This window comes from Anarhichas minor, unplaced genomic scaffold, assembly GCF_050575085.1.
Source record: "Anarhichas minor isolate MPS153535 unplaced genomic scaffold, ASM5057508v1 ptg000011l, whole genome shotgun sequence".
Lineage (NCBI taxonomy): Eukaryota > Metazoa > Chordata > Actinopteri > Perciformes > Anarhichadidae > Anarhichas > Anarhichas minor.
In genome coordinates, this window is record NW_027466457.1 from 5,218,459 (window position 1) to 5,244,548 (window position 26,090).

At 42.2% G+C, this 26,090-nt stretch overlaps 3 protein-coding genes across 11 annotated transcripts; 2 read left to right on the forward strand and 1 right to left on the reverse strand.

Moving 5' to 3' along the window:
• Window positions 1–2,515: 2,515 nt before the first annotated feature.
• Window positions 2,516–4,341, forward strand: LOC142947428 (uncharacterized). The gene is made up of 5 exons (XM_076088999.1): window positions 2,516–3,477; window positions 3,566–3,742; window positions 3,851–3,955; window positions 4,033–4,124; window positions 4,201–4,341. Exons 1-5 carry the CDS (start codon window positions 3,340–3,342, stop codon window positions 4,274–4,276), a joined length of 588 nt encoding a protein of 195 aa, XP_075945114.1. The 5' UTR covers window positions 2,516–3,339; the 3' UTR covers window positions 4,277–4,341.
• Window positions 4,342–4,549: 208 nt separating this feature from the next.
• On the reverse strand, window positions 4,550–10,299 carry dnaja2b (DnaJ heat shock protein family (Hsp40) member A2b). Its single transcript, XM_076089011.1, has 9 exons — window positions 9,791–10,299; window positions 8,557–8,616; window positions 7,913–8,142; window positions 7,748–7,828; window positions 7,474–7,607; window positions 7,170–7,366; window positions 6,913–7,057; window positions 6,325–6,452; window positions 4,550–6,229 (listed from the first exon to the last, which is right to left on the reverse strand). The coding sequence occupies exons 1-9, from the start codon at window positions 9,866–9,868 to the stop codon at window positions 6,041–6,043; spliced, it is 1,242 nt and encodes a 413-aa protein (XP_075945126.1). The 5' UTR covers window positions 9,869–10,299; the 3' UTR covers window positions 4,550–6,040.
• Window positions 9,789–25,654, forward strand: ppp6r2b (protein phosphatase 6, regulatory subunit 2b). Of its 9 annotated transcripts, XM_076089002.1 has the most exons (27): window positions 9,789–10,100; window positions 12,014–12,193; window positions 13,488–13,653; window positions 13,771–13,926; window positions 14,060–14,158; window positions 14,497–14,683; window positions 15,610–15,747; window positions 15,839–15,904; window positions 16,038–16,150; window positions 16,240–16,353; window positions 16,542–16,662; window positions 17,007–17,168; window positions 17,272–17,502; window positions 17,608–17,672; window positions 17,756–17,871; window positions 17,975–18,060; window positions 18,166–18,243; window positions 18,336–18,433; window positions 18,518–18,575; window positions 18,830–18,951; window positions 19,080–19,255; window positions 19,350–19,506; window positions 19,831–19,910; window positions 20,428–20,638; window positions 20,859–20,882; window positions 21,783–21,929; window positions 22,478–25,654. In XM_076089002.1, the coding sequence occupies exons 4-27, from the start codon at window positions 13,799–13,801 to the stop codon at window positions 22,509–22,511; spliced, it is 2,811 nt and encodes a 936-aa protein (XP_075945117.1). In that variant the 5' UTR covers window positions 9,789–10,100; window positions 12,014–12,193; window positions 13,488–13,653; window positions 13,771–13,798; the 3' UTR covers window positions 22,512–25,654. The 9 variants fall into 9 exon arrangements, with proteins under 9 accessions (XP_075945117.1, XP_075945122.1, XP_075945121.1 ...); XM_076089007.1 differs by lacking the exon at window positions 9,789–10,100 and having other exon boundaries at window positions 11,740–12,193; window positions 17,272–17,493; XM_076089005.1 differs by lacking the exon at window positions 9,789–10,100 and having other exon boundaries at window positions 11,743–12,193; window positions 13,583–13,653.
• Window positions 25,655–26,090: the final 436 nt, after the last annotated feature.

Consider the following 26,090-nt stretch of genomic DNA (forward strand, 5'->3'; position numbering starts at 1 on the left):
AATTATGATATTGATATGTGCTTTTATCTTTCGTCTTAGATTAGCATCAGAGAGTGTGCAAAGTATACTGCCCTCTCCCTGGCAGGGCCAAAGCCTCGGGGTCAGAGGTGAGGCCTGGGGCTGTGTCTCCCTATCAGACGTCCTGCTCTTGCTGGAAGTGAAGTATGATGTGGTGACCCACTTGCTTTATACTGAAATGCTTCAGGAGCACTACAGTAAGGAAAGGTCTCACTGAACATGTCGTAGCAATAAAACACAAAGAACAATCTCTTAACTCAAAGTATCACAGAGCCTGATCCAGGTGCTTCACATTCCCCATTTTTTCCCCTGCCTCTTCTTCGTTGGTGAAACCACAGCTCTGAGTATCTGGGAGACTCTGCTGCCATGGCAACAACTTAAGGAAGAGGAGGGGCTGGGGGATCTTGCAGATGAGGCTTTGGTGTCAGGTGACATGCTTCGTTTGGCTGAGCTGCCAGGAGCCCTAAGGGTATACAGGTAACACACACAATAACAAGGTTATTATTACACATTTAAGATGAATAGAAAACTGAATATAGTGAAATGTCTTAAACTGAAAAGGAAACAATGACCAAACTACAATACAGCAATATATCCTGGTTCCAAAACTAAAGTAAAAATACAGTTTGCTGTTTAATTGCTGTGTAATTTATGTTCTGATTAAAACAAGGACACTCAGCTTCAGTTATGAATAAAAACACAGATAATGGGCGTCAAACAAAAAGCACTATAACAGAAGTTACTCTCCTGCAGGGCCTTCCTGAGAAGCCGTCCTGAGTGCAGGGAGCAGTGTTGGTCTGCTGTTTCGCTCCTCTATGAGTTATGCACATTTCGCCGACAAGAAAGGGACACACTGACAGTCCTGGGTGAGAGGTAAATACCTGCTAGGTCTGCTCTTACCTTGCATGGTAGCTGGATTCTCGTGATGTCATGAGATATCACGGGTCAGGTTAAGTCTACACACCAATAAAATCAAAATAATCCCACATACATTCACATTGACTTTAGATTTCTTTATTTAATTACCGTGTGATTTTGCTCACCTTGTACTCAACACAAGTTAACACTTATGCAAGATTTGACACATAATGGACTTCTATATGGCTCTTACCGGGTACAGTACGTAACGAGTTGATTCCTTAATCGTTTACCTTCCAGGCTGGACAGGAAGAGCCTGAGGATGTTGTGCTTATACATCAGATTGGCAACTCTCAGAGCTCAGAGAGAGAAAATGTCTTACAGCGCTCTACTGGCAGCTCGGCAGTCCTGGGAGACATGGTGAGCCAAAACTGAAAGTGGAAATAAAGATTCACCACTGAAAAGGAAAATGTACTGACTATCATCAGTTCTTGCTTTTTGCCCTATGCACACTCCATTTCAGCTATATTCTGTCTGTCCCACGTGTATCTGTTCAGGCCACATGTTAAGAGTCCCTGCAGAGCAGAGCAGGCAGCACTGTGGCTACATGGTGAAGAGGAGGAGCAACAGAAAGACTTTATCTCAGTATCACCACAGCAGGTATATGGTAAATCTGCATACACTGATTCTGACAGAAAGGCAGCACATGACATAACCTGATTTAAAAACAGATTGTGAGTAAGATGTTTCTCGAGTAATGGCTTAAAGGAAAACACTACAGTAGTTTTATCAGCAACAGATCAAAAACGTTGGCCCTGTTACAGCAGGCAGTGCTGCAGTTGCTGGTGCTGACTCAGGAGCAGGAGCGGAAGCACCTGGTCAAGTTGGCAAACGGGGTCTCCATCGAGGATTTGCAAGAGCCAGGTTGCACAGTGCCTCCAAATGAGGGTATATGGATATTGTCTTTATTTTTCTGCTGCATGCTTGTCAGAATTGCTTTTCTTTTGTGTCCCCCTCATTTGTATATCCCATCTTTCTTGTTTTATGTTTCCTATGCAGATAGCCATCAGCAATCTGCTTTAAGAAATGGCTGTATAAAAAGACTGAGAGAAATCCATGCTGGCCTGCAGACATGCAATGGCACTCAGACCCCCTTAAAGCGAACAGACCTTCAGCCACAACTGCAGCCGCACATAAGCAGTCAACCGGCAATGTGGCACCAACACCATCTGGAGGATTGTTCCCTGCTCCTTTTGACCCATCTGATGGAGCTCCAGGAAGTCCGAGCGTCTGCATTACTGCCAGCACTGATGGACAAGGTGAGTCAAGACAACCACAACATCCAATCCTAAGATTCAACGATTACAGCGACTCTTTTATTAAAGCACAGACTGTTCAAATAATGATATGTGTCTGTCAGAGTGCACAGTGTGTCCGAGCTCTGCGAGATGCATATGAATCAGAACTTCAAGCACAACGCTACACCAACCTGCTCCAGCTGATATCAGATGCCCCACTTACTTCAGGCTCTATAATCCCTCCTTATCCAAACTTAACCGGAAATAGCATCAATGAGCAAATCACAGCTCTGTCCTGCTGCAGTGGTCTGGTCGATGCTCAGAACAGCAGTGGCGGGCCAGCTGAAGCTCCGACGGTGGATTCAATCAGAAGGGCCAGCAGAGAACTAAATGTGACGCAAGCTGCAGAATGGACGGACAAAGAGGACGTCTGTATAGGTACTGCAAACACAGGCAAAACCTGGACCAAACACTTACAGCTGCAATTACAACATATTGCTTTTCCCCCCAGGTTGTGGAGCGGTCATGGAGGACCTGCCCTACTTGGAGATCTTGTGTGTCTCAGATGCAACAAGTCAGAGTCTCACCGCAGACCGAGGAGGCCAGGAAGAAGAAGTGGGCAGTGCAACTAAGAGCTCCCAGAGTTATGAGAAACAGGGCTCACTGATCACCCTTGCTTGGAGCAAACCAACAGAGGATGACACTGAGTATGAGGAAGGCGCTGCGGTCAGAGGCACAGGACAGAGCCAGGATGTACAGCCAAATGACACAAGCAGTACAGCTGAACACACACCGCGTGAGGAGACTACTGGAGAAGAGATGAAACCCACTCTGCTCCACTCTGATTCCACAGGTCATCCTAACGCACAGTCTGCAGACCAGCAGTGCAGCACAGTAGGACAGGTACTCTATATGATTTGTAAAGCAGACCATGAAACGTTGTATTACTATGTCATGCATTTGATTTTTTTTTTTACCCTTTTTATATTCTCATTATTTGGCCTTGGTGGAGAGAGCACTAGCTGATCTACCAGAGAAGGGAGAATCTGAATGTGACCTGCATGCACATGCTTTGGTAGCAGAGACCCTGCAGGCTGCACAACCACATCTCTTGGTTGACCCTCCTGAGATCAAGCGGCATGGTGGTGACATCTGCTCTGAACTGATGAAAGAGACAGCTAATGTCGACAGAGACGAGCTTGAGGTAGAAATGTGTCCCACTGCAACAGAGTCGGAGTTGTGGGACCTGAGAGGGCCCGAACCCGCTCATGTTGAGGACCAGACATATAATACAGAAGCCGCGGTAAGTTTGCTAATACATGGTTGTGCAACCAAGATCTGTGCTGAACATTTCCACATTATTCACTCATCTGCTGTTTCCTCTTGTAAAGTTTGACAGTAGTCTTGCAGAAAGGGAGGCAATGAGGGAATCCACACTGATGGAGAGAGAGCGAGCAAGAGAACCAGTCTCGGAAATGGAGAGAGAAATAACAATGCGCAACCTGGTGGACGTGCAAAGAAAGGTCGAACAGAGGCAGCAGAGAGAGAGAGAGAGACAACTGCTGAGGGTGAGAGAACGGTGTAGAAGCAGAGGAGGAATTTCACACACTAGTATTCGGGTCATTGATTGTGGGAGGCAGAGGTGACATGTCACTCTGACACAGTTTGTCCTTCAGCTTCAGGAGCGTCTGTCAATCATACAGAACAGAAAGGCAGAGGAAGACCTGCTTGGCCTGAAACACACAGACAGGCTAAGGCACCTCACAAAAGATCTACCACAGGTATAATACTGTATATTACGGGAATCAGTCTACATAATTGTATCGGTCATTGTATCACGATTTCTATTGTGTTTTAGGAGGATAAGAACCAGCAGAAGACAGTTGTCAGAGAGCGACTGGAGCAGCTGAGAAGAGAGAGATCCCACGTCATGCAGTCCAAGCGAGACAGGTGAGGGACACCCCTTTAAACGAACCACCAAAGTAAGGTTTACCTCCACCCCTTATGTTTCCTTTTTATCCTGTAGGAATACTGCAGGATTTAAGGAGCTCCTGGGTCCAGTAGCTCTCAACAGCAGTGAAACAGATGAGGGAGCAGACTGAGAAACTAAAGCTGCTTAAAATCATGTGTAGTTTTAACAAAAGGGATTTTTAGTTAATAAAAAGACTTTTCAATGAAAGTGGGATTTTCTAATGATTTAAAATCTGACACATTGCCTATCAGATAATATTGTCATGCGTTCAAGTATAATGTTGCAGATTGTTTTAAAATCGTATCAGCCCTCTGGTTTATGATCATACTGTGTATATATATTTAGGCTCACATAATAGGTGTTGTGAATGCAGGGTGTGCATCTGCAATAAGACATCAAAAAGTTGAATTGACTGTTTATTATACAGTTATTATCATCTTGACAAACGTAAGCATCAACATTAACGTCATTTATCAATGACCCCCCTTTAGTTGTGTACACAATATCCCCGTGGCCTTAATTACATACACAATAAGTCGCAGAGGTGCATGTTAACAGTTTACAGAGGTTCCATCAACTCTCCTTCATGTGAACATAACGTATATATTGGCACTGTTGGCCATTACTCACTTGTAAAAGAAATAATGTGACTAGACGAAGGACACCGCTGTAGACTTCGAATGCACCTATGGACTGGGGCTATATTTATTTACAGATCTATCATGATAGGAATATTGTAACATGTCAAAGAATGCAAGTTTGGCTAACAACTCTACGATGGGCAGATATGTATAATACAGAGGTTTGCTGCGGGCCCAGTGGTTTTCCTGCAAGAGAAGAAGATCTCCTGGTTCTGGTGAGTAGAGGGAGAATGTCTACATGGGAAAGATTCTCAGCAAATAAACATTCTGTTTTGTCCCTCTTAAATTGCCCCTATTTAGTGTCCACTAACACTGCAGTCCAACACAAAGCAGGAATATCACTCTAATAAGCCAGAACATTCCACAGCCGCTGCATTACACACACACACACAGTACATACAAAGTACACAAGTGTGTCCTCGATTCAAATGAAGAGTACGCAACTTAGGTTCAACTTCTGTGGTCTGGAACACACTAACATTCAAACCAACAAAGACAAACGAGTTAAAATTCCAAACTAAGAAAACGTGGTGCCTGGCTGACAGGCGTTTTACTCGGGGCTTTAATATCTTAGCAATGCGACGGCTGGGGACTTAACAGAAACAGTTGCCTTTTGGATGACGAGGAATAAAACGTGCGGCTCTCAGCAGGCTGTGCGGAGGACACACTTTTAGGGCTGTAATTAGGTCAGCTCTCTTGATAGCAGGGCACTTTGATAGCAGTGACACGTTGAAATTTAAACAGGTGTGGTGTCAGATGTCTCTGTGGTGTCCTATCCGGACCCTGGACCTACGTGTGCGAGATCGTCAGCAAGAAAGCAGCATGCGCTTGTGTGAGATAGACTAAACTACACCGTATACAAGAAAGTCAACAATATTTGCATTTTATACACTAGACTGGTGTTTCCCACAGTGAAAGGTAAAAGCCGAGGATGAAAACAGGGCGGTCCAAGTCAAGTTCATTCAGTGAACCTTCTTGCCGGAGGCTTTGATGAGCACTACTGTCCATAAACACAAAATGGTCATCACACGTCCAGCATATCTCTGACTTATGGGCACCATGGGACTGAGGAGGGTTGATATAAGTGTGTATGTATTTGTGTACATCTCTTTTTCACGTGAATCATGAAAGGAGAGAAATCAACATGTATGTGTGTCAAGTCTTGAATGGTGTTAGCAATGGAACTCAAGAGATGTTCATGTATTTATGTGTGTGTGTGCGCACAATGTGCATGTTTTTATGTATGAGTCTTTCTATTGGTGTGCACACTGCACCCCTGGGCCATGATGGCCCCCTTCCTCATCAGAACTATCATTGTAGGCCTCTCTCCTGGCTCCACTTCCTGACCCTTGACTCTTGTCAAATTCTGTCAGGTCAACTTCCTCTGCATCTGCTGCAATAACAGGATTCTCAGCACGAGCAGGCAGTAAGCACTCGAGTTCCTGCAAGAACAGAATTAAGTTAAAAAAATGACAATCATTCAAGCTTAAGGGAGCTAAAATTGTGCACTGCGGGATGTTTAACAAGTGCGACTCACATTCAGCTTTTCGGGGCTAATCCAGTTGTTTTCGGGGAACTGGACGTCAAACTTGATGTAAAGGTCTCCCTTCTCAAATGGGTTTCTGTACTGAGGCATTCCCTCTCCCTTCACCATTCGAATAGAACCTGCCAAACATCAACACAACGGTGTAAAGGCATGCACACGCAACAGGAATCCTTAACCTTGTAATCTACAAGCTATGTGCTGTTTATTGTGATGAAAGCACAACAGAACTGTCAGGCAAAACTATGCTTTGAATATGTGGATCACTTTGCTTTTGGCATATTATGATGTGTTACAATAACAACTTAAAAAATGCTATTTGGGATTTGTTTTAATCCTACAAAGTTAATAAGAAAACTAGTATTATATTATACTTTACCAGGTTTTAACTTGTTTAAATGGTGTATTCCAGACACCCTTAGTGTTTATCAGGACACTAGTAAAACTAGCTGCAAAAAAATGAATAGGCGCAGCGAATATAAGAGCTATCGTCTTTCGCACTTTAAAATGTGCACGAGAACAAAACAAAAAAAAGGAGGGATGTCCCGACAGAGATGGTTGGTGGTTTGAAGACTAGCTTACCTGGCTCGATGACCTTGCCAGGTGGATATTTGACGAGCAACTGACGTCCATCAAGGTGTGCGACAGTCATCTGGAAGCCACACAGAGCCTCAACCAGACCGATGCGTTGGACCATGTGGAGGTCACTGCCATCACGGCGGAATTCCTGATTGAGATCGACATCCAAACATGTTAAGTGTCATAACATGTACAGCATATAAATGTAGACATGTCATCTTCCTAGTCATGATAATAAGATGAACACAGGTTTTCTTTACCTCATGTTCTTTCTCTTGCAGCACCAGCACTATGTCTCCTGGTTCGACTCCTGGTGCTTGGTCAGCTTCCCCAGAGAATGTGATCTTCTGTCCGTGTCTCATGCCTTTGTCCACATGCACCTCGAGAAGCTTAGTCTCCTTACACACCTTATGACCTTCGCACTTTCTGCAGCGGTCTTTCTCATTTATCACCTCCCCTGCACAAGCACACGTGCACAGATTGGACAGTTTCAGAGTGCCGTTGCACAACATCAATGTCTTTTTAAAGTTTAGTCAGTGTGTGGGTTTTTTACAGATATAATACCTTCTCCATTGCAGTCTGTGCAGACGGACTGCATCTGTTGGACCATCCCAGGGGCCAGCTGTCTAATCATGATTCTCATACCCCGTCCTCTGCATGCCACGCACTTCTGCACTGCTCCTGCTTTACCCCCCTGACTAAAGGGCAAACAGTAAAGCATCCTCATTGTTAACAGGAATGTATATGGAACAAATTGACTGTTATTCTGTCAGGGCTTTGAAAACATAGATTTATTTTTAATTAAACGATTGAAATGAAACATTCAAAGCAAACTCACCCATTACAGGCAGCACACAACACATTCTTACTGAGCTGCAGTTTGGTGGTTTTGCCATTATAGAGGTCTTCAAGAGAAACTCTGCATGAAACAAAAGAAATGTAAGATGTGTGCAACAACACAATATATGTGAAGCACTAAACAGTATCTATGTAACACACTTACTTCAGAGGATGTACCATATCATCTCCTCTCCTCCGGCCTCCATTGCGTCCTCCTCTGCCCTGTCCCCCCATGAACCCAAATAGTCCTCCGCCAAAAATGTGAGAGAAGATATCGTCCATGCCAGGCCCACCGCCTCCTCCCTCCCGTAGGCCCTGTTCTCCATAGCGGTCATAAAGCTCCTTCTTCTCTGGGTTTGTCAGTACCTCATATGCAAAACTGATCTCTTTAAACTGGAAAATGAGAGAGAGGAAAAAAAAGGTACAATCAGACAGCTTGACACAATGTCAAACAACTCAGAACATCACAGCAAAAAGGGCCGACTAGGTGCGTTTCTGATGAGCCTCTCTTACAAAGTAAAAAGAAACAAAGACAGTTTAGTCTTTCCTGTCACATTGCAGAATCTGAGCAATTAAGTCGTAGATCAGTACGAATCAAACACTGATGCGCATTTCGCTTGGGAAAAAAGGCTGTTTCATATTCTGTACTCTGATCTGCATCTTACCTCTACATCCTCAAAGAGTTGGGCTGTGTGATCATGATAAACTAAGTCGACATCATTTCTTGGTCCCAATTGTTGAATAATTGAGCTATTGCTGTTGCTAACTACGGTGTTGCTGCCGTTACCATGCTATGGTGCATCATACCTTGTCTCCAGCGTCAGGGTTCTTGTCAGGATGGTACTCTTTGGCCAGTTTGCGGTAGGACTGTAATGAATCAAAATCAAAATGATCAGAAAAAGGCTGTGTCTGCGCCCTGAAGACAGGCACCAACTGTGACAAAGAGCTCTGCTAGCAGATCACGACGTGTATTAACTGTCCTTACTAGCCAAAGGCTTGACTTGTGGGCCTGCTGTCAAAAACATAAGGACACTGGCAAGAGCATCGCTGGCTTTAACATCTGAGACACTCGAGCGTAAAGACATTACATTTATGATCTTATGGCAAATCTAAAAGCACTTAATTTTTACAGAAAAACGTTTTGAACGTGAATCACACCGTCAGTTGTTGCCATCACCCAGCATGTTTTAGTAGGAATACCAGCTGGGATGACAGGCGATTGCTTAACATTACGTTACATTAACTATGGTTAATTTGGTTACGAAACAGGCGGTCACAAACACGTGATACAGTGTCTAAATGTGAAGGTAGGTAGATGCGTTGATCGTTTCAATAATTCCTAACTGCCTGATGGTTGAATTGACGTTGGGGTACCGTTAACGTTACACAGAGACGTAAGTTACACGTACATTAAGTATAAAGTACCGTTAGCTAACGTTACACGACATAAGTCTGGTACAGACCACCACACAAGTGGAGCGTTATCTATAAACCTCAACTCACGACACATTTCAGTTTAGAGATACAAGATGTTACACCAACGCAGCTAACAATACACATGGGTTTCTTTTCTTGGTGCTCCTTTCTAGATGAGCTGTTTAATTGGCAGTTGCTTCGCTACTTGGTGGAGGCTATTTGCTGGAATGTATCATGTAACGTCAAGCTATCACACTCGTGGTCAACAGTGTATTTCTTGGTTTTTCGGGCAGGCTAATAACTGCATGCTTCAGGTTCACGTAACGACAGAAACGATGAAAATCACAATCAATTGTTGGTATTTTACAAAACACCAATGAGTAGCTTCAATTGCCATCAAAAACGCCGCGCCATGAAGTACTGAACAGTTAGCTACTTAGCTTAGCTTAGCTTACTGCCAAGGCTAGCTAACTCTGAGGATCCTAAGCTAGCGATAGCGCTCCTTAACCTAGCTTACGGTGCTTGTTTCTAGGCCAAAATTCACTGGTGACCTCTCTCTCTCTCTTTTTTTAATATGTTCTTAATAAACACATTTCCAGCTCGTTTGACAGAGTAACGTATTTACCTTTTTTAGTTCATTTTCAGAGGCAGACGGTGAAACTCCGAGGATGTCGTATAGCTTCGTGTCCACAACGTTCGACATGATGCTAACCGGCTATACAGAGAGACCTTCTGCAGAGGTTCAGCTGAGAGAGGAGCCGACGCAACAATCACCGGCTGGGGCTGTCCTGGGTTGCCAGATATTCAGACAAAAACACCCACTTGGATACAGATGCCACTAAACAGCATCCATGTTATCCCCCCAAAACAGTAACGGGGCTTGTGTTATTACGTGGAGACTGGAGAGTGTTTTTATCTAAGTAATTAACGAAGTGGTACGTTTACAATTAGGCAGGTTATATTATTACTGATATTAACGCTTTATGCCCGGAAGCGAGTGTCTACATGAGGTGGAAATGGCTGCAAATTTACTTTTAGACTGAATTAATAGAATGAATGCAGAAAAACACATACTAAAAACATGTGTTCAAATGTGTCCCCTGACCACCAGAAATGGCATTTGCATCAGATAATGTGGGATAGTGGGTGAGAGGGAGTTAGGGTGCGTCTTAAAGGAAGGTTACACACTGTCTGAAGTTTAAACATCCCCTATGAGTGAATTTGGCTTTTTAAATATATCCCCAAATCTTGGCGTTGGAGAAAAGCAGCATTTAGCTGAAGTGGGTAAATTCGAAAGTCCAATCCATGGGGGCACTGAAGGTCTATGTTTTAGGACATTTTAAGCATCACTTGATATTTACCTTCAGCAAATTGTGACCTAATTTATGTTATATCTGGTGTCAGTCAGTCTCTTGAGGTACATCATAATCCCTTCTATGATCAAGACCATAAAGCCCCTGTTTTCTGCTTGCAATTTCCAATTACTAGTTAATATAGCTATATAGCTTCTTATATACATTCTAATTATATTGTATGTATATAGCAACTTTACTCTGAGGTGAATAGAAGTCACTAGTTGCTATTTAAAAGCTGTCAAAGCCAATGTCTACTGGTGGTTATACTGCAGCAGATTTTTTAAATAAATAATAATTGTTTAAGGATGAAGGGTAAAGGAAATACATAATCTTAAAGCAGTGGGGGGGAAGTGACAAAGTACATTAACTCAAATACAGTTTAAAGTACTTGTACTTTACTTGAGTATTACTTTATACCTCTACTCCACCATATTTCAGAGAAAATATTGCACTTTTTAACTCAACATCTATTTCAAAACGATAGTCAGTAGTTACTTTTACATACAAAACATATGATCAGTTTATAAAATATTATGTATTATTTTAGATTAAACTAAATCATTGTTGTGGAAAATTATAGACACTTCAACCAGCAACCAGTAGGCTACTGCTTACATTTTTTGGGGGCGTTTTACCTTCGATACGTTAAGTGCATTATGTTGCCAATACATTATTCTTCTTTTAATTGCTTTTGAGTATTTCAACATTGTGGGATTGCTTATTTTTACTTATCTGAATACTTCTTCCACCATTGACCTATATGGATTACATAGAGAACATTGTTTTGGGGTTTTATTTTGCCTGGAAGGGATTCTTAGCACTACATCTAATATTCTGTACAGCTGCAGTGATGCTGCAGATGCACATATGGTAAAATAATAGATGTGCAGACCTGTAACTGCACACAGGGTCAGCATGGGGGATCAGAGTCACTACACAGGGGATCCTCTGTACACCAGGTGATGAACAAGTCACAGCAATTTTCTTTAGGTATATCTTTTTCTAGGGCTTCATTTAAATCTTACTTGAGTTGCACATTTTCATTGTCTGCCTAGTTTTGTTCATGTTGCAAGTAAGTATGTAAATATTAAACATTTGGTCCCTATAGGCTTTACAGCAAAAACTCTGAGGTCAGAAAGTGAGGGAGTCCCTACACACTGCCAGGTGTCCATGGCATGGCAGAGAACAAAGCAATTTCTTCAGTAATAGTGAAATGTTTTTATTATTATTTTGATCTCATTGCACCTTCCTTGCCACAATTTGAGAGTTATAAATCGGACTATTTTGCTGCAGCATCAGCCAGCTCCCGAGAGCAATTTTTCAGGGTGACCGCAAATAAACACGGAGTAGGTCTTGTGTTTACACACTTGATGGACAGTTGAACTTTTGATTACGTTTTTAGGTATCCGCCATTTTGATTTCCAAATCTGACAGATTTTTTGTTGTTGTTGCCTGCCTGCTGAAACATAACTTGGACCGTGTCGATACCGCAGGTCAACACAGACCAGGCTCCGTGCAGCGGCGGCAGTGCAAACGACATTGCAACCGGGAAAAGGACCGTTTCTCCAAGCTAACAAACGGGCATCTATGGGCCTCCGGGTGACATGAGAGCCAAACTCAGCCGATTTGCCGTTCAACTTTTGGGTGACGACTGATACGAAGATGGATACATGGTAATAATCGCTTGTCTTTTGGGAGAAACCAATGTAACGGTAACCTAACGTAAACCCTGTGCGTGTGGTCGTAAGGATGGTGACGCTTACTGAATCAGAAGGACACCGTCACGCCGCCTTGACACAACTGACCGATGTTAGCATCTGAGCTATCGTTTGCGACCCGGTAACGTTACCGTATTGAAATAGTTTGGTAACGTTAGGAACGTGATTAAGATATTGCTAGCGGGCTGGTTTACGACATGCATGCAAGGTAAGTGAAAGGCACCGTCGTTACACACTGTAAACGCACTGATAGCTTATCTCCTGATGACAATCTCTGACTTGGCATTACGTTAAGACAGCTGTCTGGATAAGATTAGTGACGCTAAATTAACCATAATATACGCAATATACCATGCTATCCGTTGATGGCTAGCGTTAGCTAACTGTCACCAGCTGATGTGAGGCCCGTCTTACAGCTGATCGTGTTTGTGCTGTTGTATGACATTTAAAATACATTTCTGATTTAGCTATGGGGTAAGGACGAATTCATGAAGTGCTTAGTCTTAGCGAAAAACACCTTCTTGTTTATTGTTGTTGTTGTTGTTGTTTATACCCACATTAGGCAGCGATCGTTATTGTGATACAGTCAATTTTAGTGGTGCGTGGAAATGAGCAAGTTATGTTAAAACCTAATCTCACACTGTAAATATACTACACTCGTTCTATTGTGCGAATGCTGACTTTGCGGTATCCGAAAATATCAATTTTCATGTAGATCCTTATCCACAATTTAGACGAACACGATGGATAACGTTATGCAGCGTGTTTATCACTATAATCGACTGTTTTGTCCAACGGATGAAGGCTTGAATCATAGGCTGTTAAGATGGATTCTTTACTGCATCTGCTTTGAGTCAGGAGGTGTAAATTTAAGATCCCTCCCTTCAAGGCATTGGCCAGTGACAGCTCCTGTCTGTCCCCAAACAGTGTTCAACTCTCATTATCACCACACCTTATCTCAAATGTGTAGTAACATCTCTGCAGAGGATTTGTTTTGTATAGCATTATTTACTCCTGTAACTAAATGTGTGAGGCCATTCTCAAAGCAAGCTGGGTAATGTCAATACTCAGATCTGCAGCACTAACTCAATTACAGATGCATTGCTTCCTGCTCCCTCCAGAGAGGAGTGTAAGCCTAGTCACCACACTTACGCTGACTTAAATTCTTCTGCTAACTGTAAGGGTGCAATGTCTCTCTTCCTGGAAATGATTCTGTAACATTTGTTGTTTCTTATTTTCTCATTACCAGCTTGATGCCAATATCTCCTGGGTTTGAGTGTCTGACTGAAGTGGGTGTGTTTGTGTCTTCATTCTGTGAATTTGCTGATGCTGACTGATGTCCAGGCCATGCAATGTCAATAAGGCAAATGGCTGTTTAGCAAGATCTGACTGAGGATACTGCTCCTTGTCCATATGTAAGAGCATGCATTAGATTACATCACACAGTTAATTGTTCAGCACACAGTTCAAAATAGTGTGATTAACCTATATGCTCAACAGATCACCATGTCACATCCTCTTTTGATCAACAGCTAAGTGTGTGTGCCGGTGACGTCAGCCATGTTTTGGAAATTTGATTTGCACACATCTTCTCACCTGGAGGCTTTACTGGACAAGGAGGATGTCACGCTCATTGAGCTCATGGAGGAGGAAGATGTGTTGCAGGAGTGCAAGGCCCAGAACAGGAGGTCTGTAAATTGTCCATTGGTGCGTTTATATACTGCATATCAGCAGCATGTTATGATATTATTGCATTTGACTGTCCAGTAAGTCCTTTGGATGCTAACTGGTGCTTCTTTTCTGATCATTGTGGATTTGTAGACTTCTCCTGTTTGTGTGCCAGGACCAGTGCATGCAGGACCTGGTCCGAATGATTACTACAGAGCCCCCTACTGGTGTAGAGGAGACACGGCGCTTCAAGTAGGTGGTTGTGCAGAATATGCTGATGTAGCGTACTGTATCCAGGAAAAGATGTGTTCTGCTGGTGCTGCACAGCATCATATCTTACCTGCCATTTTTTAAAGTAAAGATGAGAGTTCAATTGGGCTCAGATTAGTGAAAATAAATGGTTCTTGATCCAGCTATTTAAACCCACCTTTGATCATGCATTGTAAATGTAAAACTACTTGATTGCCTGTTGGACAACAATCTGTGGAAATCAGGACAACCCTGTTCCTGTTTTGTTTTCCAGTTATTTATAATTTGGTTTTGTTTCAGCTTGGTTTTACTTCAAGGTGTGTTCTCTTCATTTATTATAGATATCCAAATATAGCATGTGAGCTTTTGACATGTGATGTGGGAGTGATCAATGATAAGCTGGGTAATGAGGAGCCTCTGCTGGAAACTCTGTATGCCTTCCTGGAGCAGCCGTCCCCACTTAACCCCCTCCTGGCATCCTTCTTTAGCAAGACAATTGGGAACCTCATCACACGAAAGACCGAGCAGGTAACACACACAAACACATTCATACAGCTACATCAAAGGGCATACTATGAGAAGATGTCATCTATGTTTGTTGTGTTGTCGTGATTTCATTCACAAAGTCTGAGGGGTGCTAACAATGACAACTACTCTCAGCCATTATAGTTGTAGAAGTTTTTATTTATTTTGGAACACGTAAAGCAGTGCACAAAGTTCAGATATTACCCTGTTAGTGGGGACGTTGGCCTGTCTATCTGACCAGCTGGTTGGAACTGACATTGTGAATGGTTATTTATGTTCCAGAGGTGACATGGACCATCACTTTGGTCCATGATACTTCATTCAAAAACGAATCGCTGGACTTAACGAAAGTTCCGTGGATATCATTGCCACTTGTACTCAGTTCACCAAATTCACAAAATAACCCATATTTTCTCACTTACCACTACTACTAGTGATATAGTCCACACTGCGCACCTTAATATACATTTGTGTAAATATGTATTCTTGCAAGTGGATAGGAGCTATATAGAGATGTAATGTTTGCATTATCTATAGCTTGTGATTATGTGTGCAAAAGGCTCAACCCTGAAGCTAAAACGTCTGTGCTGTACATTGACTCTAACAGCGCAGAATTAAAAGAGCATTTGTACTTGCAGGTGTTTTGAAATATCTACCTCTGTACATATGCCGCCCCAATATGTTACATATTTTGCTGCTCAAATCACTGAAAAATTGCATTTTAAAATATTGAACAGCATGTTTTTTTTGCAGAAACAATATCCCACTTGCTCACGATATATATATTTTTCTATTTTTAGAAAATAAGCCCAAGTAAAACTTTTGAAAGCAAGGTCGCATGTGCTTTTCTTGATTTTAATCTGATACCGATTTTCAGTTTAGTATAATTGGTGTGTCATGCTGTTTCCTCTGCTCTCTGCTGTGTTCAGGTGATTAGTTTCCTGCGACAGAAGGAGGGATTCCTTTCCTTGGTACTGAAGCATATCGACACATCAGCCATGATGGATGTGCTCCTGAGGCTTATCAGCTGTGTTGAGCCACCCCCTCTGAGGCTCGAGACACTTATTGTATGAGACAAATGGACCCACATTCACACCATACTTTTACACACTACACTCTGACATTGTTTGCACTTATAATGTGATATTTTCTCGACAGTGGCTGAATGAAGAGAAGCTGGCCCAGAGACTCATAGAGCTCATTCACCCTGAGAGAAATGAAGAGGTAGAAGGGCATTTCAGTATTTTTATACTAATGATTAACTAATATCTTTGCTAAAACATACTACACAGACTCTTTAATAGACAATTTACAGGACAGATTGTTCATGTGTGTATTTGTGTTTTTCCTCTCACAGAGGCAGTCCAATGCATCTCAGACTTTGTGCGACATCATTCGTCTGAGCAGAGACCAGGCCAATCAGCTCCAAGAGATTTCACAGCCTGACCCTTTGCTGACTGTGCTGGAGTCGTAAGTCGGACAGATTTACACACACAAACCCGTTTGCTCTCTTTCTACAGGATGTGGAGACGATGACATACTCCGCTCTGTTTCCACAGGCAGGAGTGTGTGGAGCAGTTGCTGCAGAACATGTTCTCAGCCGAAAGTACTGAGAGCTGTATCATCAATGGAATTCAAGTTCTTCTCACATTACTGGAAATCAGGAGGCCTGTGTGAGTGTGAGAGTTTTAAGCAATTTTAAACTGCTTATAAATAATACTATCTAGTTATACTATGTAAGGATCCCTAATGTCATTTTTCCTTTGGCCCCTCTCCTGGTGAAGTTAGTCACATCTCTCTTGCCCATTTATTAAATGTTCTGCTTCCTGTTTTTCATACATTTGGTCTGTTTATATATCAGGGTGGATGGTGTAATGGATGCTCAGGGATTTGAGAGAAGTTACACCGTTAACAGCAGCATTTTGTTGGCCATCCAACCACACCTGATACATTTCCACCAGCTACTTCTGGAGCCACCCAAGGTATGTAAACAAAGATATAATCACCTATAGGATCTTCATTTTAGCTGTTGTAGTATGAGACCACTGCTCATGATAAATACATATAATGATGGCTATCAATAGAAACATCAGAGATCCCTTGCACACCAGTATAATTTGGTTGCAGACAATATGGAAAGCAATGGAAATTTTCACTTGCAGAGAGTGAGAGCATACTATAAATATCAGGCATGCCCCTTTCTTAAAAAGTGATGTCTGATGCTCTGCCGTTTAGACAGTAGTTGCACCTTTATAACACAACTCTGCTAAACCTTTAAACGTTTGTTCCCCAAATTCCTCTATGCCCTCCATCTGTGTGCTTTTAGCGGAATCCCATGCTGACTTCTATGGGTGTGCTAGAGGAACCATTAGGGAACACACGTCTGCACGTAGCCAGACTGGTGGCCTCTCTGCTGTATACCAGCTCTGCTAGCCACGCGGTAGTAGCACAGGAACTCTGCCGACTCAATACAATGGACCTGCTTCTGGTGAGATGTGCAAACACGCTGCATTTTTAGCCCAATGATGAGAAAGTAATGCATGTGTTAAATGTCCCATCGGAAAACCTTCCTTTTTTTTTTTTTTTTTCAGGACTTGTTCTTCAAGTATACATGGAACAACTTCCTGCACCTCCAAGTGGAGCTTTGTGTTGCTGCCATCCTCCGGCCCTGTGCCCATGAAATGAGACTTCAGCCTGGCTTGGGATCCCAGGACAAATCCAATCCTCATCAGGATGCCTCACAGGAGCAGGCTTTCACTGATACCCCTTCTGAACCTTCAGCCACCCCTGACAACTCTACACATAATCTAATGGTGACTCATGTAGGTTTCTCTGCTTGTGTTTGAAGCTAGAGGCTTAATTTACATTTAATCTGCTGGAACGTAGATTTAAAACAATTTATTGACTCTCTCTATTTTTCTCTCAAGTTGTTTCAGCACTGCCACCTTGTCCAGAGGATTCTGGAGGCTTGGGAAGAGAATGATAAAATACAGTGAGGATCTTAATGGCATAATGTTGTTCTTGCTAACAGGCAGCAGCTGCCTATAATGGGGTGTGTGGTACCTCTGTGTTCAGGTCAGAAGGTGGTATGAGAAAAGGGTACATGGGACATCTGACCAGAATTGCCAACACAGTAGTCCACAACCTGGAGAAGGGCCCAGTTCACACACAGATTAGTAGTCTCATTACAGGTGAGTGTGGACACTCACTTTCCTATGTGAAAGAAATACACAATTGCCAGTCTACTGGAATAATGCTTTCTCAATGCTGCTGTTCTTGTGTTTTTGGATGTAGAGCTGCCAGAGGACTACAGAGGGCGCTGGGAAACCTTTGTGGACCAGACCCTGTCGGAGACTAATAGGAAGAACACCATAGACCTGGTAAAGACACACATGCTCATCTACAGCATATAATAGCTGTCTGTAATAACGCACACACTCAAACTTCAAACGTGGCATTTGCGGTGTTTTTTTCCCCATGTCCAGATTGGCATTGGAAACCCACGCCCTTCCTCAGAGGATGACATGGAGAGCCCCTTCCCGAAAGAACTGACACTACAGCAGGTAGACATACATATGCACACACACACAAAACATATTGACAGACTCTGTTATCACAGATCATAATCTAATTCAAATTATAATGTGTGTTTTAGGCCTTTTCAGACTACCAGATCCAGCAGATGACGGCTAACTTTGTGGATCAGTTTGGCTTCAATGATGAGGAGTTTACTGATCATGACGACAGCATTGGGTAAATGAAATGACATTCTTCTCTGTATGACAGCGAGCTACTGTTATTGTGTCTCAATTGAGTGTTTTCTACTGTTCCTGGCAGAGCAACGTTTGACCGAATTGCTGAGATCAAAATCAACATAGATGCAGGACAGGACAATGTGAGTTATTTTATGTAATTTACACAAATTTAGTCACACATTTGTTTTATAAAGTTGTGTTTCTGTAATGCTTTTGGGCTGCAAATGTCTTTTGTTAATTCTTAAAGATGCATTCATGAATTGTATGGATACACAGCCACACAATTCAGGTTTAAGGTTTCGCCTTATTCATAGCATTTGCTATGATGCATTATGAATCTTGATGCACACTGATTAAACTAAACACATCTGCTGTGTCCACCTGTCCTTTGCAGGCTAATACAGCTGTGTTTGAGACCTGTTCCAAGGAGAGGATTCAGCCCTTTGACGACGATGAAGAGGACATTTGGGAGGAGAAAGAGATCAAATTTGCAGCACAAACCAAGTCCCGTAACAGGTAGACACACAGCAATAAATACTGATGAGCCACGCTCTGGATTTTATTTCAGCATTACGCTTGAATTATTATGTGAATTGGTTGTCCTTGCTCAGTCAAACATACAAAAATGTTTTGTGTGATTCAAGATTCGGTGGGTCACGATCATCCCAGAGCCCAGCAGCCAGTAAAGATTGTGATAGGACGGCAGCTTCTGGCACCGAGGCCTCTGACAGAGCAGCAGACTCGGACTCCGAGGAGGGAGAGAATCCCAAAGAGGACCTGGATCCTTTCTCAAGCCAGGGCCAGACCGATGGAACAAAGAGTGAGAAATATTGTCTTCTGTAGTGATGCATAATGGTTTTGCCCATATGTAAGGGCCTGAAGCAGGGTTTGAGCATGTGTCTCATGGCGTTCAGGCACTGGCTGGGTAGCAGACTTCGGGGAGGTGAACTCAAAGGCTCCTGCAGCAGGAGTGGGCTTTTCTGCCTGGGACACTCCAGACTCCAAACCAGCTGCCACAGAGGCGGAGGAGAAAGGATGGGCCAAGTTCACTGACTTCCAGCCTTTCTGTTGGTGAGTCTGAGTGTGGTCTAAATATGAGGATCTGAAAGCTTTGTTTTGATAAAGCTATTGTGGTAAAATACTCCTAATACGTTTGCATCACCCTTTCAGTAATTACAAAACTACACATTAAGGCAAAAAAAGCTTGAAGTTAAACATTTTAAACATTGGTTGTACCAGTTGTTTGTTTGTTAAATTGCTAAAAAAATATATATTTTTGCACAAGCAACATAGATACTCACTATAATGGGGACATATTCAACCTTACATTTCAATGCATGTGTGTCTGCAGTTTATTGTCTGTACTGTTTACTTATCTGTTACTTGTATCCGCAGCTCTGAAACAGGCCCTAGATGCAGCTCTCCTGTGGACTCTGAGCTCAGCGGACCAGGCAACACCAAACCCAACCAGAACCGTAAGTTGCTGCAGCTCGGCAAATTAACGCAGTAACTTGTATTATTTTTTTTTAAAACTTTTTTTAATATGTAAAATTGACAATTGCAAATATAAATGTGATACCATAATTAACTTTTCATTCTAGTATTAGAATGAATATAGTCGAAGGATAAACAGTCAAACAGTTCATTGGACACATTAATGTACTCACTTCGAAAATAATGTGACCATATGTGGCCCAGAACACCTCCAAATATGATCTGAGCGATCGGATCTCAATGCGTCTTCAATGTGTCTTGGGTGCATTCACACCTGTACTTGGAGCTGTCCACTTGTGTTCGGATCACCCAAGATGCATGTTAATGCCAGGTCTGAACAGGGCCTTAGAGTCATATGACTAAAACCTATATGCATGTGGCAGCTCATTACTACTGCCTCTCAATCTCTTACCTCTATGAGTGGACCTCTCCAGGGAAATGAGCCTACAACCATTGTAAAGTCAGATAATTCTTCTTCTTCTTCTTCGCTTTCTGCAGCGTGCGTGTGGAGTGTGTGTGTGGCGAGAAAAGCTCCACTGGTAGCGTCGGACAGCTCTTCCTCCAGCAGCTCAGACAGTGATGAGGAAGAGGGAAAGACAGAGTCTTCAACCACCGAGACGGTCACCACAGAAACCATCACCACCGGGGCTGGAAAGGAGACCATTCGGCTCACCGTGGACGCCAAAAATGAAAGGGCAGTCTTCAGCAGGTAGACGCACTCGCACACAAGTGACGTGCAGCTGCTCTGTCTTGATTGTTGCAGCGTGTCCCCCTTCCCCCAGTGTACTTTCAAGTGTTTTTATAGAGCTCTTCTTCTTCTCAAAAACAATCTTTTTCCCGCACAATCTTACCTCCACCTTCTCTGTTTTCCTTCTGATATTACCCTCCTCCTGTCTGTTCCCTCCTTTCCCATCTCCCTTTGACTCCAGAGTATTCAGACCAGCAGTCAGACGGTATGTTGTGCTTAAGGTCCTTTGCTCTGGAGTGTTCCTCAAGTTGTATGAAGGATTTAAAAGGCCATCATAAGCACTTATGTGCCACGTTTTTTATTTTTTTGTTTTTTTTTGCTTGTTGCATTTAACAGGATGTGATAACAACAATTACTCGCCATGATTCAGGACCAGCCTAATTCATCACAAGAATCTACTAACTCGCTGCTGGTGGCTTGTAGAGAACCTACAGGACCTCTGTCCCTATGCAAGGCTCATCCCATGTTCTCAACATAACGCTATAGTTCCTGATGATGACCCCAAGCACGCAACAGTCCACTCGGCATTAAAAAAAATGAAACGGCGGCCTGTTAACCTATGAAACTACACCAAAAGATGAGATCAGTCTATGATAACTCTTTGGTTTTATGATACCGATTATTCTGGTCTCAGTCATAACATAAATATAAGTTTACTAACAGAATGTCAGATAGCATGCTATGAACAGAAGTTGCTACCAATCCAGCACATCACCATTCTAACAAAACAATACATTAGTAAGTTACTAACAAACAGTGCAACTACAAGCATGCTACAATGGCATCTGAGGGTAATTAGCTTAGCACAAACCTTAGCCACTGTGTGCCCAACTCCCTTTGATGTTGGTCGGTCACAGCCAGCTGTGTGTTGGCAGTAACAGGTGAGTGGATTCATGCGTTGCTGTCCGCGCTGGGCATGGTAATGATGGTATTACATTACATGGTAATGACTAGTGTGGACAGCTGAAAGCAGCAACTCTGGTGAAATTGAGCCAATTTAGCAGAAAGTAGCATCTGCAGTTTGTTCCTTACGTTATGAGTTCAGGTGACAAGCCCTGGCTATGCCCCTAGTTAGTTATAACTTCATTTCTTTGTTGTTTTGCAGCGAAGCAGTTAAGCTGCCAGTAGAAGGACTCTCCATCAAAGACAAGGAGAAAGGCAACAAGAAAGAACACAAAAAGGGAAAGAAACATGGAGACTGTCCCAACCCAACTACCACCAGTCCAACTAACCAATCGGCTGCTGTCACACAGTAAGTGTGTGTGTGTGTGTGTGTGTGTAAGTGTGTGTGTGTGTGTGTGTGTGTGTGTGTGTTTGTGTTTGTGTGTAATAACACCACTTTATTTGACAAAATGTCTCTTTATTATCTAATAACAACCACATTGTAATAAATTATTCCACTTTGTTGAGGACATATTGAGAATGAATTTATTCAAATTTTCCTCAAACGTCCACTTGGACTCGAGGACGAACTGATGACAAATTGAACAGATGTGGATGTAAACTGCAACTTACTGTACATACTAATGTGAGGCAGTAATCCTAGTTCCCCTCTCTTTAAAAGAGAAGTTACTGGTTTGTTTAACTGTAATTTAATGCAATAAGGTTATAGCCAACTTTTTGTTCACCTGCATTATATAAGGGTGGAGGCAGAATTTTTAGTGGTAGATATCTCAAAATCTTAGTGGATGAAACCAAACTTCTCTTCATATTCCTTTCGGCCTTTTTTTTTTTTTTTTTTTTATATCATGTTGATCATTTTGTCATGTTTTTGTTTTGTTTTGTTTTTTTTACTTGCAGAGAGATGCAGCCATCTGCTAATGGACCGGCCTAACGATGCAGCAAAGGCACACACGCACACACACAAACACAAACACACACACACACACACACACACACACATGCTCCATACCGGTCCATTCAACACACAGCAATGCCAGCTTTGCTTCACGTTAGCAGCCCACATTTTCCCTTTTTGTGTCCGAAGAATGGTATGTGCTCAGTGTTGAGGTCAAACAGCCCTCAACAGTATGTTTGCTGGGTAACACACATCTACACGTAGGTGCATTGATCTCTCCTGCACCTAAATTATGACTGAACCGCTTCAAAGAGGAATGTATGTTTCACAGAACATTTCATCGTACTACGCACCCAAAGCCAAACTCTGAATGTAATTTAAGAGAGTGACAACACTCTTCCCTGTTTTGATGAGCAGAGGTCACGCTGAGTCTTTGAGGCTGTGGCACTTTAAGAAAACAAATACCGTAGTCTGAAATTTGACCTTTTTTATTAAATTCAGCATCAAATTCCAGATTGTTTGAGCACGTCTGCTCTCCGGGCATTAAATCACAAACCAGAGTTTCTTTTCTATTGGAGCATTTGACTGTTTACACTTTAGTAAAGAAAACTGTATTCAAATAATCCACCAAGATTACAAAAGCCAAGATGCTTGCAAAGCTAGCTGCCATTTTCTCTTCAGCGTTTCATGCCAGGCAGACATTTTATTAGTACAAATGTGTGAGTGATAATTTGGCTTTTTTTTTTATACGTGCTACTAAAATCATTTAGTTCGATTTCTTTGCTTTGATCACGCACAACATCAACGCTCTCTTTTTTTTTTTTATTTGGAGCCTCAGATTTGGGATCATCATGTGTCACCTCCCTCCATGTTGAAAAGTGTGTGTGCTGTTGTATTCATGTGTGAAGGCATGTGTGTGTATGTGTGTTTGAGCTCTGTCTGAGGTACAGAGTGCATTCTCAGGTCAAAGGAGAGTTATGAGGCTACAACGAAAGCACACCTGTGTAACATTCACACATACATACAGTGCTGTACACACATGCATGCACAACTAAATCCTGACACGCGTGCAAAAAAAAAACAGTGATCTCCATAATTCATATCACCCTCTGAGCTGTTTAAATGTAATATTGTGAAATTTGAACATGTATTAGGTTGTGGCTATTCTTGGTAATATGTAAACGTAATATAAATATAAACAGTATATATAAACATTATATCTATTTTTGGAATAAATCCAATGTATGGAAATGCGGTTGTTTGCAGGTTGCAACGTGTGTATTGTATGTGTGTGTGTTGTACTGTTGAACTGAGGCAATAATGACGTGTGTGTTTCAGTTAATACTCCAGCATCAGTTCCTGTTGCTCTGCTACTTGCTTCCTACATAGAGGTTGCGTGAGAGTGTGCGTGTATTTGAGTTGGTAGGCTGTGGTTTGTCGTCCTTATTGTTTTCCGAAAGAATAATTCTGCTTTAGAGCTTGGGTCTTGTTTTCATTCAGTTTTAAACAAAATACCAGATTAACCGATCTCATTAGGAAGAGAAAACGCTGGTGGACATCGAAATAATACCAAAACTGCTGCTTCAACCTATAATATTAGTATTATCACATTATTATTTGTGTGCACATACTTTTCCTATGTAAAATACTGGACAACAATTTTGCTAATCAATTGGTCATTAAGTAATTTTTCAGGCAAAATGTCCCATTTTCCCAATTTTGATCTTTTGTCTGTCTAATGTTGTAATTAACTGAATGATTTTAGGTTTTGGACTGTTGGTCAGACTTTAAGAAATGATGATGACAGTTGACAGACCAACCAATGTATCGATCTAATCAGTCAACTACTCAGCTAATCAATCGTCTGTGGCAGCCGTGCTCTCAACACTTTGAGAGAACACACATTCACCTTTGCCACAAAGTAAAGTGTATTAACATTATACCTTGTTGAGTACAATCGAATCATAACCGATAGAAATCATGACAAAAACAAGACCCACGTTGTTATAAACCAGAATGATTCTTTAGGTTTGTGTGTGCCGGACAGTTCCGCTTTACTTTATCGTTCTCCTTGTCGCTCTCTTTCTCAGGGCAGGAGTTGACTTTAATTGCATATATGCCGATGGAACGATTTCCATAGATTGTTGTATTTATTTAAAAAGCACTTTTTCAAGAAGCACTTTTGGTTTGTATTTGGTGGTGCCGAGCGCCATCACATTATTCCCCACTCCGAGGTGGTGGGAATGTTTGACTTGAACGAGTGAATTATGTAGATACTTTAGAATACTTTTTTCTTCAATGCTTTCTGCCAAAGTGTGTCTTCCCACCAGTGTTACAACTGGCTTTCATATCTGTGAAGTAGCCTCCATTCTTGCAATGGTGTCACAGGTCTAGATTAATCCAAACCAGTCTTTGTTTGATCCCTCTCATTTCTTTCCATCATGCGATGGAGTTATCAACAGTAAGAGAGAGGATGCCACATGTCAAAGAAAGACTTGGAAGATTCATCTTAGACCACAGATATTTTGCTTTTATCTGTTCAAACACTTTGAAGTGTTTGAAGTGGAGCTGTGTAGAGTAAGCATTGGTTCAAGTCAGGGTTAGAGGAGAAAAACAGGGCTTTTTCTTTTGTCAGGGTGTGTTCAGGTCCAGATTTTCATCCCGTCCTTATCCAAACCTAAGCACTGCGTCTGACCCTTACGTTGTGTTTTTTGGCATGTCTCCTTCACCTTGAGTGGGCTGCGTGTGCAGTGTAGCTACGGGTATGGTGTGATGTTTTGCATTAATGGCATGAGGTACAATACCGTCATCTTTAAGTGCCATTAGGTTTGCACATTAGCCTCATTCACCTCATTGGGTGTGTGTTGTATTGTACAGTGTATGCCCAAAATTTTAATTAAGAGACAATGGGTGTTCAATTGTTACTTCATCCCAGTGTCTGTTCTAAGGCCATTTCAAAGTTTAAATCTTCCTCGCGTTATAGCTTATTGTGTAGGTGTGTGTGTGTGTGTGAAAGGCAGCCGTGTTGTAAAATAGCTTTTTTTTTTGTAAAGTGGACTGATGCTGGTGTGTTTTTTTTTCATTTTTTTTCATTTAGGGAGTAATGTGTCTGTTTCCTGTTGTCAATTTTGCTTGTACATTCAGATATGAACCTAATAAATATGTCGGACCAAGAAGAAGCATGAGCCTGTGTTTGTCTCACATTTACAGCCTGTTATAATAAGAACACTATTGTACAAACAGAGAGCGAGAGCGAGCAGGACTTGGTCTATGGAGGCGCACAGATGTTTACCTTAGGGGCAGGTGAGCTAATGGATTATGTTGCCTACCGCTCCTCACACTGACAATTAATGCGACACCATCTCCCCGCAGTGCAAACATACACTTTCCTGTCACGTAGATCTGTGCTGTGAGCTGGAATGAGTTCATGTAACAGTGGGGGAGGAGCTAAACTCCCTTCTTTTGTGTTCAAACACTTCACATATTCACTTTTCTTTAGCTTGGACTCACATATGTCCTTGCCCATTTCCTGAGGGTGTGTGTTGTCTCTTGGCTCGGACACATCGTGCATGTCATCACATTCCTCTAACGTTTCCAAGCACAGATACTGAACAC

Excerpts from the sequence above, each read along its gene's own strand:
- ppp6r2b (XM_076089002.1), top strand. The coding sequence starts at position 13,799 with ATGTTTTGGAAATTTGATTTGCACACATCTTCTCACCTGGAGGCTTTA. Across the intron at positions 16,663-17,006 it reads TACTTCTGGAGCCACCCAAG|CGGAATCCCATGCTGACTTC; the intron begins GTATGTAAACAA and ends GTGTGCTTTTAG. Across the intron at positions 19,911-20,427 it reads CACCAAACCCAACCAGAACC|CGTGCGTGTGGAGTGTGTGT; the intron begins GTAAGTTGCTGC and ends CGCTTTCTGCAG.
- dnaja2b (XM_076089011.1), bottom strand. The coding sequence starts at position 9,868 with ATGTCGAACGTTGTGGACACGAAGCTATACGACATCCTCGGAGTTTCA. Across the intron at positions 8,617-9,790 it reads CTGAAAATGAACTAAAAAAG|TCCTACCGCAAACTGGCCAA; the intron begins GTAAATACGTTA and ends GATTCATTACAG. Across the intron at positions 8,143-8,556 it reads ACCCTGACGCTGGAGACAAG|TTTAAAGAGATCAGTTTTGC; the intron begins GTATGATGCACC and ends CTCATTTTCCAG.
- LOC142947428 (XM_076088999.1), top strand. The coding sequence starts at position 3,340 with ATGAAAGAGACAGCTAATGTCGACAGAGACGAGCTTGAGGTAGAAATG. Across the intron at positions 3,743-3,850 it reads GAGAGAGACAACTGCTGAGG|CTTCAGGAGCGTCTGTCAAT; the intron begins GTGAGAGAACGG and ends TTTGTCCTTCAG. Across the intron at positions 3,956-4,032 it reads TCACAAAAGATCTACCACAG|GAGGATAAGAACCAGCAGAA; the intron begins GTATAATACTGT and ends ATTGTGTTTTAG.